Here is an 18,734-nt window from a genome sequence, read left to right as displayed (position 1 = left end):
TGACAAAATCTCTGCATTCACCACCTGATGAACGGATAAAGGACACAATGGAACCTTGGCCATAAGACGATAGGAAAGTCTGTCATTTGTAACAACATACATGGAACTAGCAATCATTTTGTGAAGCAAAATAATCTAGGACAGGAAAATATGTACTACATAATCATATGTGCAATCTAAATTAAAATGTTGTTCTTATAGAAGTTGAAGGTAGACTTGTGGTTACCAGAGACTGAGCAAAGGATGAGGAAAATCAAATGGGGGAAGTTTAATATGTAGATACTAAGTTACAGAAGTAAAAATAAGATCTGGTTGTCTATTTCATGGTAGGGAGACTACAGATGATATGATATAGACCTATATGTTTTTAAAAAGTTAAAAGAAAGGATTTTGAAAGTGTTAACAAGAAGTCAGAAGACAAGATTTTGCAAGTTTTTACCTGAAATTTTAGAAATGAGAGCATTTTGGATGTTCAAATTAGAGATGCTCAAAGTATGTTAGTTTTGATTTATTTATATTTGAGCATCAATCAGCCCTTAAATTAGTCAATACCTTAACATCTCTATTCCTTGAATCATTTCAGTTTTGTCACAGACAACTTTTCTTGCAAGGAATGGAGTCCTTTACCAAATGCAAAAAAGTAATAAATGGGAGCAAGCAATTAAATCAGACACAAAATTTGCTTGTTTTTATGTTATTCAGTGCACTTCTTTAGAATTTTAATGAAATGATTTATATTTTATTGCCCAAAACATACTGAAATGTTTTTGTTCATTTTATAAGTCACATGTACAAAGAAATCACTACAGTCAGATCTGTTGCATTTAGACTTGGTGGTTAATATAGTCAGGTTAATATGTTAAAAAGAACTTGACAACAAATTATTAATGAGTGGAACAAGGTCACTACTTCTGAGCTGAGGTCACTTACAAAGAATGCACAAATGAAATTAAGGTTGACTTCTATTTACTTGACTATCTTCTTGCACTGGATTCCTTTAGCAATATATCTTTAAACATTAAAGTCCTGTTTACAAGGAGGCTCTGAAAGAAGCTTCAAACCATTATGTCCCTAATTGAATTCCCCAGGAGTCCAGCAAACTCACAGGAATAAAGAAAAATCATAACATTTGCTAAATCATCTCAAAACATATTTCTTTGCAAGGTTACGTGACCTGTTTTCTGAGGTTCAAAGATGAATGAAAATATTACTGAATACTTCATTATTCAGACTTAAGTAAAGTAAATAAAATAAAATCTACCTATTAGTTGAAAACTAATTAAATCAACCCAAAACTTTTTTTCTAAGGGAAATCTGACAGGAAAAAAAATAACATATTTTATACTGGATATGACCAGCTTTGCAGAGGACAAAAGCTCTTAGAGAGTTAGAAAAGAAAAATCTTTAGCAAAAGACAATTATTCATTGTAAAGGTCTGAGAGAAAGCTTACTAAACTTTTCTTGAAATTTTTATCTGTAAATTCGGAGCAATCTCAAGAACAGAAAGTAAAAGTTTTAGCAACCAATTCACTTATTACAATTCTTGCTCTTCTCAATTCTAATCTACCTTAATATAAGCTTCCATGATTTTTTTCATTAGTAATCCCTTTATATGTTCCTGTGTTTGTTATGACTTCTCAGCAGAAACATGTGGATCTGAACATTCCCAACAGAATGCAAAATCTCTCTCTACTTACCTGGTTTATATGTTATTCCAGGGGGGAAGAGGAATCCCTGCTGGGCAGCAGCAGCTGCTGCCAGAGTCCGCTGGTCATGTGGAAAAATTGGGATCATGAGCGGAGGCATGTGACCCTGAACCTGCTAAACAGAAGAGAGCCTATGGTCAGACAGAGAGCAAATATGTGCCAAGAAGCATTTGTTTGTCACTCCTAGTGATGTGCAGGTACCCAGATAGCCACCCACCTCTAATCTCATTCCAGATTTGGAAGCTGAGAAAACTCAGACAAAAATCTACAGAATCTCTCTCCCTCTCCTCTTTTTTTTTTTTTAAAGGTTCTTAACCTACCAACGATATAATTTCATTAAATTGATGGTTCATGGCTTTTAAAAACTTATTTTCCTTTTATTTTCTTTCTTTTAAGCACAGAGCTACCAGAAATAAGTTCACTTTTTTTTTTACCAACAATATTGAGAGGCTTGCCCTTTCACCTGTTTTGCATTCTATGCTTTATTTTTAAAACAGTATTCAGTATCCTTGCATAGAAAATACTATTGAATTGTTATGTATTCCAAAAGCTGTATCGTCCCCGTTTAGGTATCTTATTTCAAAGCCTCACTGCATTATATTAAACATAGAGCTCCTCAGATTTAAGGCTACCACATCGTGGTTCCCACTTAAACTAATATTCTTTGCCATACACACCTCGATGTAACATATAAATTGCTTGTCTGGCTAAGCAGTTTTACATTTTTATGTACTACCATGTAGCAAGCTAATTATGGAGTTGTATTCAGAAAGCATTTCATAATAAATCCTACTATATCAAATTTCATTTGACCTCAATAAATGTACCAAAGAGCACAAAAATGCAAAATAGAAAATCTTCACTCTATATCAGTATTTGTATTCTATATAAAGAAAATAAGCGCTATGACAGAATTATGCTTCTGAAAATTACATTTTAATTTCCTAGCTCCCTTCCTTACTCTGCACATGATTGCCTTGATTCCAGGATAACATGACACAAAGCTTTGTCCTGGTTTAGAGGATGCAAGTTTATAATGTAAACTACAGGAATTTTCTCATGTTAAAAACAAAACAAAACAAGACGCAACCAAAAGAGGTGATTTTCATTCAGACAAGGTCTTTGGGCTTGTTACAGGTATTAACAGGGTTGCATTAGAATCAATTTAAGACCAACCCCAAGCCCTTCCCCTGTCTAAATTCCTAAATCTCCTCTTTAGGCAAAATTCCATATCCTAGCTGATGACCCTGTTCAAATAGTACCAACTTGCCCTATCCTGTCCCTGTTCCTTCCTCAGTGAGGGATACTGTGCAGAAATGCTTCTCAGAGGTTTCATTTACCAAACGTTTTTCCTCTAGGGAAAGCCCTAAGATGTGGGTTAATAAAGGGCAAGCAAAAAATAAACAGTTTAAAGTATTTTTCTGAATTCATTTCTCAGGAAAAATCAACTTGTAATAAAAAGGTCTTTGTGCAATTACTACCTTGCCAGTGGGGCGTGAAAGAAACTAGCTTTGAGCAGCTATTTCTTCCATTTTAGCTGAGGTAAGCCTAAGTTTTGTGCCTTGGAGTACAGACCTCCTGCTTAAATTGGAGCTGATCCCCTAGTGCCCAGGTCTTGCCTTTAACCTTGGAGAAAAGCAGTGGATTTGCTGTTCACCTCCAACTTGTTGTCGGTAGATACAAAGCCAGAAAGCAGAATGTCATTCTTTGTGGTTGACCAGGGAGCAGTGTCAGGGTACAGTCAAGGAAATGCTTTTATTTTCCCCTAGAAGCCTGGTCCCAGTATGCACCTAGAGTATAGTATGGCTGCCCAATGTCTTAGCAAGGTGAAACTGATTTAATCTTCCTTCCTTCCTTCCTTCCTTCCTTCCTTCCTTCCTTCCTTCCTTCCTTCCTTCCTTCCTTCCTTCCTTTCCTTCCTTCCTTCCTTTCTCTTTCTTTCTTTCTTTCTTTCTTTCTTTCTTTCTTTCTTTCTTTCTTTCTTATCTAACCATTATTTGTTAAATTATTAAACTCTGCCAGGGATCTTGAGAAGTAGCCAGAAAAATTGAGATATTAAGCCTGAGAGAGAAGATAAAAGGTTATCTTCACTTTGCTATTGTGAGGATCAAATGCACAAGAAAAGTAATCTTATGATATAGTGACTGACATAATAGCAATGTAATGTCACACTAAAGATTAGTTCCTTGCTTTTTTTCTTGTGTAGTTTGCATATTCAGTACTTGAAAATGATCAGATTACTGATAAGCAAAACCCTGTGAGTCTTAGCCATACTCTAATCCAAGAAAGAAAACATGAGCCAACTAAACAATTGAGTTTGGCAAGCAGAGGCTGGTTATGTTCCTAACAGATACTGTCCCTCCTACCCGAAGCATTATCTCATTCACGTTTCTAGAAAACCATGGCCAAAGAAGAGGTGGGCTTACAAGGATCATTTGAAGAAGTAACTCAGGGTCTTCAGTGTTACTCATTAGACAGCATTTAAGGAAGTAAATTTATTTTTACAGTGGTCGCTAAAGCTCTGTGGCTGGTAAGAAAACAAAAGAGGTAAGTGGCATCTAGGAACCAGACCTTAATTCTTGCATCTAGTTGTCTGTCTAAAAGTAACTCCTTTGTATGGGCCCATTTTTATGTATATAACTAAGCAAATTTCTAGGGTCGGGTTTGGTTTGGGTTTATTGTGCTACTTGGGTTTGAAGTCAGGATGTCATGTTTGCTAGGCTGTAGTATTCCACCATGAGCCATGTCTCCAGCCTTATATTTGCTGGTTACTTTTAGGATAGGATCATGTCTTTGACCTAGACACATGCCTGATCCATGCCTATTTAGGCTTCTCATCCTTGCTAGGACAACAGGAGCCTGCCACTTGGTCCAGCTTCTGACCAGGCAGATGGAATCCTGTGGACTTTTCTACACAAGGAGGCCCAGACCTGAGAGGCTCCATCCAGTTCTCCACCTCCCATGTAGTTTAGGATGACAGGTATGCATAATTGTCATGGGTTGTCAAGGAGTCTGGTGAACTCTTCTGCTTCCCTCCCAATCTAGATACAACCTCTTAAGTAGTTAGGAGCCTTAGCTCATTTGTAATGACAAAGAATTAAAAGTGTTTCATATTAGCATATACTATAAGAATTTGGGAAGTTTCTTTCTTTAATACTTCTATAAGACAAGATATGTAAACAACTTTAATTACTATTATCCAGAGACTTCATTTTCTTTTCGCAGTACTGGGTATTGAACTCAGAGCCTTGTGCATGTTGAGCAAGAGCTCTACCACTTTAGCCTCTTCCTCAGCCCTTTTGTTTGTATCTTATTTTTGTGGTAGGTTCTCTCTGACCTTGTCCTGACTGAGCTCAGACTTAGGAGTCTTATCTCTGCCTCCCAACTCTCTTGGGATGATAGTCATGACCCAACATGTTAAGCTCTAGAGATTGTTTCAATAAATTGAAAGATACTGTGAAAACAGAAAAAAAAATCATGGAATGAAGTTGAGCAATGATCTAATGTATTCTCAAAACAACTATAAGAAGTATTTTACCAACCCAGATGTCCCTCAGTAGATGAATGGAACAAGAAGATGTGGTATTTATATACAATGGAATTCTATGCTGCCATCAGAAATAATGGCATCTCCCCATTTGTAAGGAAATAGAAAGACTTGGAAAAATCATATTAAGTGAAGTAAGCTTGACCCAAAGGAGCACAGGCTCCATGGTTTCCCTCATTTGTAATAATTAGTATTCTCCTAGCAGAGGATTACAATAGCTCAAAGTACATATGAACATACAGAATGAGATTAACGAAATAAACTCTAGTTATGGAGGGAAAAAAAGAAGTATTTTTAAAAAGCTAATTTCTAAGCTCCATACTATACCTAATCTTGTATGGGGATCTAACAACTCAAATTTCAGATAAAACTTTAAAGCAATAATCTTAAAACTTTAGTGTAATCACACAAACTAGAGGGCTTCTTAAGAGGCCCCATTTTCTGAGACTTGAATCCTCTGTTCTAGCTCAATCTCTTCTAGAGTGTGGACATTTCTACCAAGTTCCTAGATGAAGCTGATGCTTCTGGTCTAGCAACCACTCTTTGAGAATCACTAATCAAGTCCAAACTTGATGATTTCCCAATAGAAAAGAGATGGCTAGAGGAGAAAAAAAGAGATAAGGCTAAAGCTATACTGACTAAGACAGAATAGAGCTACAGTCTAGAACTGTGACTCACCCTACACAATCCTTTCTTTACTACATTGCATGGACTTCAGAAACAGAAAAAGGAGAATCAGTGATAGGAAAGGAAGAAATCAGTTTAGCAGAGAAAACCTGGAGGTTCCCAAATGAAAGCATTTTTGCATGTTAGAGATGCATTTTTGGAGGTAGTTCAGGAATTTGGATCCCATAAATGCTTTCCAGTGTTCTTTTATCCAGAACATTCCTGTTCTCAATATTTATTGTCAGTAATTCCAATTCTTTATTATAGTATATTCATTACCATTGATCAATTAGTTCAAATTATGTCTTATTTTAAATAGAACTATGACATAAACATTCAAAACACCCTTTATTAAAATCTAGATAGAATATCCATCCAAAAGTTTGTTAAAATCTAGGCTAAGCAAAGGTGGTGAAAAGCTCCCTTTTAGCTTTCCTTATGGTAGCAGTAAAAAAGAGGGTGATAACAGGAGTAATAATAATAATAATAATAATAATAACCACTATAGTTAATATTCTATCTCATAGAATTCTGAAAACCCCATAAGGTACTTACTGCTATTATTTTCATACATTTAGTCAGTAAGAAAGACAAAATTTTAAAAGGTTGAATAACTGTCAGTTAAAAAGTGCTAGGGTTCAGTCCAGGTCAGGATCAAAGTGCTTTTTTTTTTTACATTAATGTCCACATTTATCCTTTTTTGGGGGGGGTCATGGGTGATGCCTGAGGTTTGAACTCAGGGCCTAGATATAGTCCCTGAGCATTTTTGCTCAAAGTTAGCCTTTGAGTTACAGTTCTACTTCCAGCTTTTAGATAAATTGGATATAAGAGCCTCATGTACTTTCCTGCCTCCGAAGTAACTAGGATGACAGGTGAGTGCTAGATAGATCTAAAAGAGATAAGAAAAGACATTCTTTGTGATAGCAATTACTTGGTTGATGCTTTTATCAGGAAAATGATAGATTTACATGCATTTGTAGCAATGCCGTGAGGTCACTTGGATCCTTAATCTAGTGATAACATGCTGCAAAAGTATACTACAATACTACAACCCAGATATTCATATAGATACACTCCAATGATCTTATTAAGGTTCTCTGGTGTGCTAAACCTACTATATCTTAAAAATAATAAAAGACCAATAACTATTTTCTGTAGAAGGCTGACCAATATGTTTCAGTGACTTCTGAGTGTAAAGCCTGAATGTAACTACTCCTTTTTCATGGCACTCCATTTACTGGACCTGCTAGAAGGTCACTGGTCCAATGTGGGACAGAAATGGATAGCAAGAGATAGCATCTAAATACATTCCTCTTATTGGCATTATTTTTTCAAAGGTCATTATAATGTGTACCGATTGTTAAGAGTGGATATAAACTCTTGAAGATACAAAAGAACTCAATTCTGGTCCTACCTTTCCACTCCCCACTTCCCATCATCCTATTTTCCATTTGGTGATACACTAGTGAAGGTAGTCACATTGGAAACAGCAACTCTCTGAAATATTTTACTAAAGATAAAAAATAATAGAATTCTTCTCACTCCATCAAAGAATAACCAGTCTACACATGTCTTTTTCAAAAGTTATCAAAATTTCAAATAGCATCTATTTTTTTTCCTTGAAATTGGAACTTTCCCTAAGCACAAATTCAGATTCCTTAATTATCTCATAAAAATATAACCTGATTTTATTAGTACAAAGAAAAATAATGTGGCCAAAATATATCTCAGCATGGAAGTTGTATTATTTTTATTGCTTTGTAAGTAAGCACTAATTGGCTGGGTATCAAATGACTAATGAGAAAGCATGAACACCACTGTGGGCAAAACTTAGGGCACCATGAAAGGAAACCCTACCTCCAAGGCACAACTGTCCATTTATTCTAGATTTCCACAATCCCTAACCAAAATGTTTCACGTTTGGAGAGGTGAGGAACACGTTTCTGATCTTATAGGCTACATGCCCAGAAATTTTAATTGGTGCTCCTTGCATCTTTTAGAGCATCAAGACGGCAGCAGATGTGTGGGAAACACTTAGGTTCTGTCTTTTCCAATTCGTAAAACAGCATTGTTGCATCAACACTTATCGCCTTTGTTTTCTCTGTGCTAAGTTGTTGATGATGCCATTTTTTGCCATCTGCCCCAGAGCTTCATTAAAGATACATGAATGGGCTAACTAGCCTGATATCTTGTGAGGAACAGGTGCTATTGTTTGTCCCTGAAGACTTGCACTAAATATGTGACTCAGAATACTTGAGAAAGAGCATCTGCAGCAGTCAGTCAGAGAGCAACTTGGCAGAGACCTGGCTACATGCTAATATGCAAACAGAGTGACACTCAGGGGGGCTCATTTTCTCTTTCATGAAGATTATTTAACTTCTTTTAGTGATAGGCAGTAAGTATTTGTACATGTGCATATTAATGTCCTTTTACTGAGTTATAGACAATGACCAAGTGAGAAATTTAATGCTTTATTTCTCGAAAATCATTTCTCGTGTGGCTTAATTGGAGAAACCCTCTAAATACCAAATGAAATGTGTCCGATATATATATATATATACATCCTGATAGGAAAGAAAGAGATAAATGAAAGATGGAAGTGCAGAGGGAGGGAGGGAGGGACGGAGGGAGGGAAAGAGAGATTGGAATTGAATATTGGGATCTGTTATTTAGACAGAAACAAGCGGGGACATCTATTCCTTTAATAGCCAGTTTTTGTTGTATATATGTTTTATTAAATCAAAGAATTAATAGAAAGAAGAAATCAAGTTAGGAAAGAGAAAGGAAGACAAACTTGAGTCAACTTTACAGTTTGATGGGTTCCTCAATAATGTGATGTCATTTGGTTAAAGCACCAGCTCTCCCATAAAGACGAATGGAAGAGGAGATGTTAGTAAAGGTGCATTACTCACTAACTGATATGTTGAGTTGAAACCTCTTTGAACAAATACTTAGAGAGAACAAATTTATTAATTTAAATAAATAACACTTGAACTTACCATAGGTGGTCACATCTAAACTAAACCTGTAGATTGCACCTTAGAAAGTTTTCTGAAGAAATATTCCTTAAAACGTGAATGTCCATTTGTTTTAACCAGAAAAAGTATTATATACAATTATCAATATAAAAGCTGTAGCAATTAGAATACAAGCAATAAAGGACCTAAAAGCCTTGTATGAAAATCTTTCAAGATCAGGGAAGTATATTCCTCTACCAAAAAATGTATGTCAAACCATCTTACATGGATCTCAGTTTATTTTAGAAAGCTCGGCAAAGAAAGGTCTCTAGCAAATACAAATTAATTTCTTAACAGAAACTCTCAGTTTCAATCATTTTTATTGTTAAATCTGTCTAAAGAGGTATGACTGCTCTTTTCTTCCTTACAAAATATAAGGCGGTAATCAGGAAAATGACTTTTGCTTGACCATAGCCTGAAATAAACAGAAAAATCTCAAATTAAGTACCGCCTGCCTTGCTATTTACTAATTATTTTGACTCACAAATTATTGGAGTCAAATTACTGAGTGTCCTGACTGGCTCATACCACTTACGTTTCTACCTGCCCCAGTGCCCATACCATAAAGATAGGATCAAAGAAGTCATTTTGAAGGAAATGGTAAGTGGTTCAGAATTAACCACTAAGGACCTAAGAACTACTCTTGTACAGATTCCCACAGGGTATTTTATGTGTGTTGTGCCATGAATGGGGTTTGAACTTAGGGGCCTGAATACTCTACCTTAGCTTTTTATGTTTAATGGTTGGCCTGCTACCATTTGAGCCAAAGCTCTGCCTCAAGCTTTTTTCTTTCACTTCCAGTGTTCTGGTGAATATTTGAAGGTTAATGTTTTATAGACTTTCCTGCCCGGGCTGGCTTCAAACTATGGTCCTCAGATATCAACCTCCCATATGTAGAATGTCAATGTTTATTTTTCACAGGGTAATTATTTTGTTATTATAGGTGCAGAAGACAAGGAACTGCAACATTCTTGTTCCAGAAGGAAACTTAAGAATGGCTCTCAAATATATCTTGATATATCTTGTGTATGTGTTGGTCATCGCATTTAGCATATGTCAAGCTGCTATTACCTAAAGCAGTATAGCAAATACTGCTTCTGGAGAATCTAATTAACTTCAAGCAGAAGAATTATCAAACTGAAATGCTATTAGGAGCAAATTTAGGACATGCATTTCCTAGAAAATCTGAGAACAAAGTTCCATCTTCCCAGACAGTTCTCACCAATAGCTGATGCACACACATTATATAACTAATATAATGACATCTGGAAAGTATCCTGTGCTTAATTTGTGTTTATTTGTTATTGGTAAGATACTACCTCTCTCCTCCTCACTTTCCCTTCCATTCTCTGTATTTTCAATCCACTTCTCTGTCTTCTCTCCTTCTTTTCTCAGAGGCACCAGTGTGCCATCATTATTAATTACTCATTTTTAATATAATGCAATATGTTCCGAAATTTTGTGTACTATTACAGCATTCTCGGAAACTCACACTAATGGCCCAGAAGACCCCCAAAGAAGTAAAACTAACTTAAATTCTATAGTTTAAGATATTCTTTTGAAAATTTAACCTTTAGTATTTCAAAGTCATTTGCTTCAGTGAGAAGTAAAGAACTATTATATTGTAATGAAAGGTAACTTTAAAGAAATAAAAGAAGGAAAACAACTCTAGAAGTTTACTTCATTAGTTAGGTTATTAAATATGTTTAACAATGTGAAATATTTACAAAAGAAATGGAAAAATGTATCTTTTTTCTCTCTTAGTTTTGTTGTTGGTTTGTTTTTAATAATACTGAGGTTTGAACTCAGGACCTTGCTCTTCACAGGCAGGTGCTCTACACCTTGAGTCATGCCTCCATCCCTTTTTGCTTTACTTTTTTGAGTATGGTCTAACATTTATACCTAGAGTAGCCTAGTCCAGGATCCTCTTGTTTACACATCACTTATCACTGGGATGACAAACAAATAACCCTTTTATTAGTTGAGATTGGGTTGCATGAACGTTTGGCCTGGAGATTTCACAAAGCATAAACCTCCTTTTTTCTGCCTCCTAAGGATACCAGGTAACAGGAATTAGCTGTCTTGTGAAACATCTTGCCACTGGCTTCATGATGTTGCCACTCTCACTACCAGGAACAAAGCATGCAGACAAAACAGGGCTATTTTCTGGGTTAGTCTTTAAAGATCATCTTTCAAAATCTACTTCACAGTCTAGCATTTTCTAGCTATCTTCCTTATGACACAGGAAAATAATTCTCTTTGCAAGTAAGAGCATGATGACTCTATAGGGACAATACACATGTTTTAACAATCTTCTTTAGGTATATTGTCAAAAGATCACTTTTGGTATTTTCCATGTAATGTTATGCACTTGGTCAATTAGCATGTTATTAAAATGGGTAGACAATTTCCTTAACCTACCAGCATTATTAGTTTATTCTTCATATTTTATCTTTCATTCATGTGTGCATGTTCAGTTTGAGTACTAAACTTTCAAAGAAAACAACACAGGTCAGCACCAACACAATCTTATTTCTTGCCATCTTTTACTTATTTGTCCCTGTTTCCATGAATTGGAGATCTTGACACATGTATACTGACCTCTTAAGACTCTGGAGCAACATGTTCCATATAAGACACCAGTGTCAATCTTAACGCCTCAAAAAGCCATTTATTGTGCACTTATTTCTATATGTTTGTTACTGTGCTATTGTGGCAAGAACTAGAAAAATAAAGATATCCATAGCTTTAGTTCATCAAGTAGTACTGTTAGGTTGTTTTCACCGAAACACTCATATGAATCACCCAGTTTATCACCTTACTTTGGAATATAGTCAACAGAAAAAGAGGGTTTGCTTAAAAATGAAATCAAATTATAGCAAAAAATTTCATTAAATATTATTCCATAATATTTCTATGGTCCATATCGCACAAAAACTGGAGTGTATTTATGAGGACATAAATCAGATTACTTTATAAAAAAGGATGAAAAATGTTAATTAAATGTGTTTAAATTTTCTTACTATGTTTTAAGAAAATCTCACCAGGAGGGAAATAGAATATCCTGGCCATAAAGAAATTAATAAAACATGTTATGCAAAAGTAAAATTTATGATTCATTTGGAATTCGATATCTACCACCTTTTCAATCCATACAAATGCATAATCTTGTCAATTAAATATTATTGTTAAGGTCTAGTAGTATGTTAAAATCACTTTAAAGTGCAACTAAGGAAAATTCATGTGTGTTTATTACTCCTTAAGGATCTATTAGTGGGTATTTTATTCAGATTCGTGCTGTAAAATCTGCATAAACTCAGCATATTGTTATCCCCATGTGTGCATTTGTTTGGTTAAAGCAGAACAGCAAATCTCAATTTTTGCAACTTCTGGAAAAGTCAAGAGAACTAAAACAGTCTTAATTTTAATCAGACACAAACAGTTATCACTACAGAAGTGAAGAGTTGACTATTATGCAAATAGTCACAGTTAGTGGTCACCAGGCCATCTCAGAAGACTGAGCTAGTCAATTATTTTGGATATTTCCAAAGACTAGTGAAGATGAATGTTTCTATTCGACCCCGTCTTATTGCCAGAGAAGTATGTAACATATTAGAGACTAATGATTGTTGTTCTTAAATGGAAACCTCATTAAATACACAGTGATCAAAGTGTTTTGCCAGGATGAAAATTAATTTTTTTTAAATTTTGTATAAACATATTAACATTTGTGAAGTATGTGGCATTCCATTCTTTGTAACAACCAAATCCAGATATAAACCTTTCATAAACTTTTGACCTGTAATGAAGGCAATCTGGTTTTTACTCCTGAAGTATTTTATACAAGCTTATTCTGTTAGCAATGACCAGAGTTCAATTATTAAATTTCTCATCCATAAATGCAGGCTTACATTTTAAACTTCAGGTCTTGTTAAAATTATGTGCAAGCAACTTAAAGGCAGGGACTTTGTATTTCTCTCAAGATTCAGGAGAAATATTTGTTCAACAAGTATTTATTATATAAATTCATTGAGAATTTTTATTCTACCTTTTCAAAAAACTAAGCTACAACAAATCTAATTACTGTTAAATCTGTTGGTTCCAGTCACATTCTTGTTATCATTTACCAGCCTCAAATGGAAGCAATCTGAATATTAATATTTTCCAAATTTAGGCCATCATAGTGAGCTTTTCTTTTGGCTATTCCATAGCTAAACTTTGAAGTCCCTAATTGTTTGGAACATGTAATGTTGATTTTCTTCATTTATTTCAAGATATTTTAGTGACTGAGCAACTCCTATTTCATTGGTTGAAATTTTTCTATATTTAGCATAAAAGAAATTTCTCTAAGCTTCTTTACTAATTTCCTCCTCATGATTTATAATCCTTCTGACAGAAATGATAAATAATGTTCTCACCAGATGAAAGGATACAATTTTCTAAATACAAATGTATTTATTGTACCAAAGTACTCTGGTACAAATTACTGAAAAACAGTAGAGAATAAGCTATCATGGAGAGTAGGAGGCATTTCATCTCAAGTAAGAAGACTCGTGAAAAGAGCATGAATGAGATGTCTTAGATGTTGACTATTGTAACCCACCATAACATCATGACCATCTTTGGAAGTATCCATCAGAGAAAGGGTCTGCATGTGTGATTGAGGAGAAAGGACAGAGAAATGATCTTAACTTTTTTTTTAAAAAAAAAAAGGCTATTGAGAAAGGGTGTCAGCAATGACTGTATAACCATAAGTCAGACAACCTTCAGGTTTTCAGACATTATCATATGCTACTATTTTGAAACAAATGTGAATGATATGTGTCATTTTGGAGTGTATTCATTCTGCCTTGGCTTTCAATAGTTTCTGAGTCTCTGTTTACATAGTTTTCTCATTTGTCATACAGAATGATCTACCTCTTTATGGCCTTTCCAAATCTAGTTAGCCCATCAAGGTTCAGTACCATTTCAGGTCCATTACCTGTTTCTCTAACATAAATTCTTTTCCTCTGTCAAAATTTGGGTTACATGTACTATGTTGTATAGGTTTCTTATATAGATATATTGATTCATTCACTAAATGAATATTTAATAATGGACACTATATTATAGGTTCTGTAGTAGCAGCAGACATTATTACTGACTGTACATACAGAAACAGACATCCCATAAATGAATATATACATGTATGTGGATATATATATGCATGAATATATTTGTGTGTATATTCATGCATGTGTATACATACACATATAAGCAAATACAAAAGTATAATAAGAGCCAGCTGATAAGTGATATGAAGAAAATAAAGTAAGATAATGAGATAAAATAAGAGAAACAGAAGACAGACAGAAAGGTAGGGAGTAGGAAGAACTAACTAGTTTAGACAGGGATTTTCAAGGAGGGTTTCTTTGGAAAGTTCATATAGTGAAGAACTGAAGAACCCAATCAAATGTTCCCTGAGATTTGCTGATAAAGGCAGGAAACATGTGCATGCCTAAGACAGTGATGTCTTGGGTGCTAGGGCTAGTAAGAACAGACAAGATAAGAGGAGAGAATGACTGTGAAAAGATTGGAAGTCAGGTATAGTTCAGTTCTTTTAGGGCAGTATGAAGCATCACAATCATTCGGATTTTATCTCAAGTGTGGTAGAAAGTTATTATGGAGCTTTAAGAGAAAATACTAGTATTGAGACTTAGAGAAAATTGACTCTAATACAGTAAGAAGGACTACCTCAATTGTCCAAAAGTGGGAGAAATATTGGTCAAGTGGAAAACATCTCAAAAGTAGAATTGTAATAATAATGCTCCTGGGGCAGTACCTTCAAATATACCAAGCAAAGTGTAAGTATGTGATTCATTTGATCAATGATTGACATGATTTTTCCATTGCTTCAGTAGTAGGCAGAAGCACATTTCTTTCATACACATACAGTCCTTAATGTCTATAGAGAAGAGTGTGGTTGGAAATAGCTATAGCACTGTCACGCTTTTCTCCAAACATCACGTGTTAAAATAAAATCACAGGCAGCACAGAAGCTTACTGACCAACTTAACATTCAAATTCTTAAAACAACCTCTGGGCAATATATAGAGGTATTTTAAATAATTCAAACTATCTATAATGCTTCTGTGGTTAAAGTTAATAGTAAAGACCATTAAAATAAAAAAAAGTAGTACAAACCAGCCAAATACTAGTTAAATGGAAGTTCTCTTATCTTTCCTTTTTTTTGGTAATTACTAATTTCATATTTTCCAAGTGAAATTAGAATTTATCAAGATACTCTGTTATTAAATAGAACAATAGCACTGTTTAATATTGACTAGCTATAACTTAATACAACCAATAACTGAATAATCTGATCAGCTGAAAAGAAATAGACATTCAGTAACAATGAGAAATGAGAAAAAGCTGCTCTGCTCAGGTTAAGAGAAGTAGTAATCACAATTCACAGTAGAAAATAAATGCATTGATTGAATCATCTATATGTTTGTTTTTTCTTTGTTCTTCTTAATAGTATTTTATTTTAAAATTTGTATTTCTGGCATAGAGTTGATCATGTTTTCTTAAAGTATCCATTTGTGATCTTTCATATATTTGTTAATTTAAAAATCTAAGAAATTTGAAGTTTCCTTCAATCTCATACTATGTAATCAAAACATGAAGATAGAATATTTTCTCCAAATTAAATCTGATTTTGAGATAGGTTACTTTAAGCCTTACAGTTTTATGGGAAAGAGCATGAAACAAAGAGAGAAAGGGAATCCTGCTTTCCTCTTCCCACTCCTCCCAATACATACACAAAAGGAGAAGACTAAGATGTTTATGGGAGTGAAGTTAACTCAAGATTCCATTACCCTCTACACACCATTACTCCATAACTGTACTATAGTGTTAATTGTATATTCTATGGAAACTGGGATACAGGAGGAAAATGTGGTCATGTATACATGAATGATACAAGAGTAATGTTTAGCATTAGGTCTATTCCAGAATACTTAGAACTTACAGTCATAATATCCATAACAAAGCATCAATCCAAAGATCTAATTTGTGGGCTAGTTTTTCTTTTCTATGTATGTGGTACCAAGGAATCAAACCCAGGTCTTCGTGCATGCTAGGCAAGCACTGTACCACTAGGTCAAACTCCTGGCCCCCATGGTGGGTAGTTTTTGACACAACTTAAATTCCTAAGGGTGTAGAGTTCACAACTTTTACTGTTTTCCACAGCCCTATTATCACAACCACACAGGCTCATGATAATCGAAGGTGGGGGCTAAAATATCTACATGACAATTCCCAAAACTAAATACTACAAGGCTCAGTTTTAATTATATTTAGCTGTATTTGATTTAACAATTTTGAAAGGTCCTAGTAGCTCCTTTAATACTGCACTATGTCCATAGTTTCCATGGTAGAATAGGGGTTGAATCTACATAGAATGATCAGCAACAACAATAGACCTTTGTCCAGCTGTGACTACTTCCATTCCCTACAACCAGTCCTTATCAGGCTCAGGAAATGCCTGTTTTAACTGACAGGTAGGAGATTAAATCTACAGCTGCTGAAACACAATCTCAGCTCTGTTAGATAGGCTTTCATTGAAAAGCTCTACAAACACATAATTTGTTTATGTTGTACCAGCAATCTCTGACAAAGCAGACTGTCTAGCTGAGACAAATGTGGTTAAACCCATTTATTGTATTATTTCTGCTACGCAGAACAAGCTCTTAAAACACAGAAACTAGACAAGGCACAAAGCTCTAGCTGTCTAAAGAAATCAAGAATAGATGACTTCTTGTTACACTAGATCCTTTTACACAGAAAGCATGTTCTCCCCTGGAAAATATCTATTCCAATTTCTCTTTTAAATAGGAGTTCAACTATATTTATGCTCCAGTTTTTAAAGTTTCTTTTGTTCCTACCAGCATAAACAGGCATAAAATTACCTAATCACTGAATATCTCTAGATTTTAAGAACATGATGAATATTTATAGTGTTATAACACCCCTTCAAAACTACCCATAATGATAACTTCTGATGACAATACACCTTCTTTCAATATTTATTGCAAATTCTGACAGCTATTCAATTTCTTTATTTTATCTGACAATAAATGAATCATAAAGAGAATGAGAGATAGCTTCTTTAAAATTAAGGAGTCAGGGAGAATTATTTAATTTTGTAAAATGTTTGTTAAAGGAAAGGGTTTTTAACAATAAAAATATGAAGGCTGCTCATAAAGGTAAATTTCTGTTCTTATATCTAAACTCCAATTCACAAGTTTAGATTTTCAGCATTAACTAGAATTTCCAATATAATGTATATATATAATTAGTAGTAACTAAAAGCAAAGTCAACCTACATTTATTAAATTATAAGAGTTATCATCAATGATCTAATTATACATATATAATATGAAGTTAAAACAGGAAGATAGATGACATAATTAAAATCTTTCAAAGAATTTTGGGGATAATAACATAGAAAAGATTATATTTGAAACATAGTTCAAAAGCTTATGGTTATCTACTCTCCAACATGCTCCCATTCCCTAAAATTTTATTTCACCTTAATCATTATTATAAACCAGGAAAGTGGAAAAAATAATCTTCCAAGATAGGAGTTAGTATTAAAATACAGAAGGTATGCAATAAACTAGCTGAATCCATGGGGTCTCCCTCAAACAGCATGGATAATGAAGGGAATCCATAACAGACATAAACAAACACAGAAAGATGTCCAGACCTCACATCATTATGTATGATATATGCCCAAGATATATAGGCATACATTTGAATGTTCAAGTTCAAACTTGGCTTTCTATTAGACTGATTCAATCACAGCATGGGGTTTCTTTAATAAACAAACCTTAGTGTTAGAAAATATTGGGAACTCAAATCATGTATTATGTCCCAGCTAGTTAAAGATGTGGTGCTCTAATGCCTTAGATCCCTTGAAGAGTTCTTACAACAGACTGCAAATAATAAAGAAAAGCCATATCCTAGAAAGCCATTCAGAAATCCTAGAATTTTACTTCGCAAAAAGGACAATGCTAGCATTTTAAAATATGGACAAAAGAGAATTATCTTTTCCCATTGAAAATTAGAATCATCTCAACAATGCAGGCCTAGTTTTTATACTTTCTAAAGGATTCTCAAGGATGCCGAATACATGCATGTAAAAATATAGCCATTATTATATCATGCCAATAATTTCCTTGCCATGGTTGACATGTATAATATAAAAAATTATCTCACTAAAGAATCATAGAGTTTTAAAATGAATAGCTTCAGAAAACATTTTCTCAAAACCTTCATTTTATATAAATGTAGGCCAGAGAGAAGTGCATTATAAGGTTACTGAGCCTGAGAATAAGACCAAAGCTTTAAAAAAAAGGTCTCTAACCTCCACACTTACTAATTTTATAAAACACATTATCAGATTTTCAGCAATTCTCACAAGGACAAGTTGCTTTTTCAGAAACACATGTGCCTTTACCCTTCTTGTCCAGAAGTACGGTTCAAGCTTGGGGACATGGCTCATCCAGTGCAACTAAACTGGAACTAGATTGGCTTAATTCCAAGACCAGGAATTTTCATTTTTATTAATAGCTTCCTTTCAGTCATTCTTTAAAATTTAAATATAAATTTACCCTCATTTATTTATTTATTTATTTTATTGTCAGGATAATGTATAGAGGGGTTATGGTTACATTCATCAGGTAGTAGGTGCATTACTCCTTGCATTTTGATACCCCTTCTCATCTTTTTGTTCCCATTTCCTTCCCCCCTAGC

The 18,734-nt window shown here is 34.4% G+C and overlaps 1 protein-coding gene across 23 annotated transcripts in view; it reads right to left on the bottom strand.

Annotated features, from left to right (window-relative positions):
• The window catches only part of Sox6 (SRY-box transcription factor 6), a 559,138-nt gene that overhangs the window by 115,102 nt on the left and 425,302 nt on the right, over positions 1-18,734 (bottom strand). For 17 of the 23 annotated variants that reach the window (XM_090348077.1, XM_090348078.1, XM_090348079.1 and 14 more), the window contains one exon: positions 1,698-1,821. In XM_090348077.1, the coding sequence (XP_090204203.1) occupies positions 1,698-1,821 (124 nt within the window). The remainder of the gene's footprint in view (positions 1-1,697; positions 1,822-18,734) is intronic. The other 6 variants (XM_090348072.1, XM_090348075.1, XM_090348083.1 and 3 more) reach the window with 1 other exon arrangement.

This window comes from Megascapheus bottae, chromosome 16 (assembly GCF_031878675.1).
Source record: "Megascapheus bottae isolate mThoBot1 chromosome 16, mThoBot2.hap1, whole genome shotgun sequence".
NCBI lineage: Eukaryota > Metazoa > Chordata > Mammalia > Rodentia > Geomyidae > Megascapheus > Megascapheus bottae.
The sequence above is the reverse complement of the archived record's forward strand: the minus strand, read 5'-3'. Positions and strand labels throughout refer to the sequence as shown.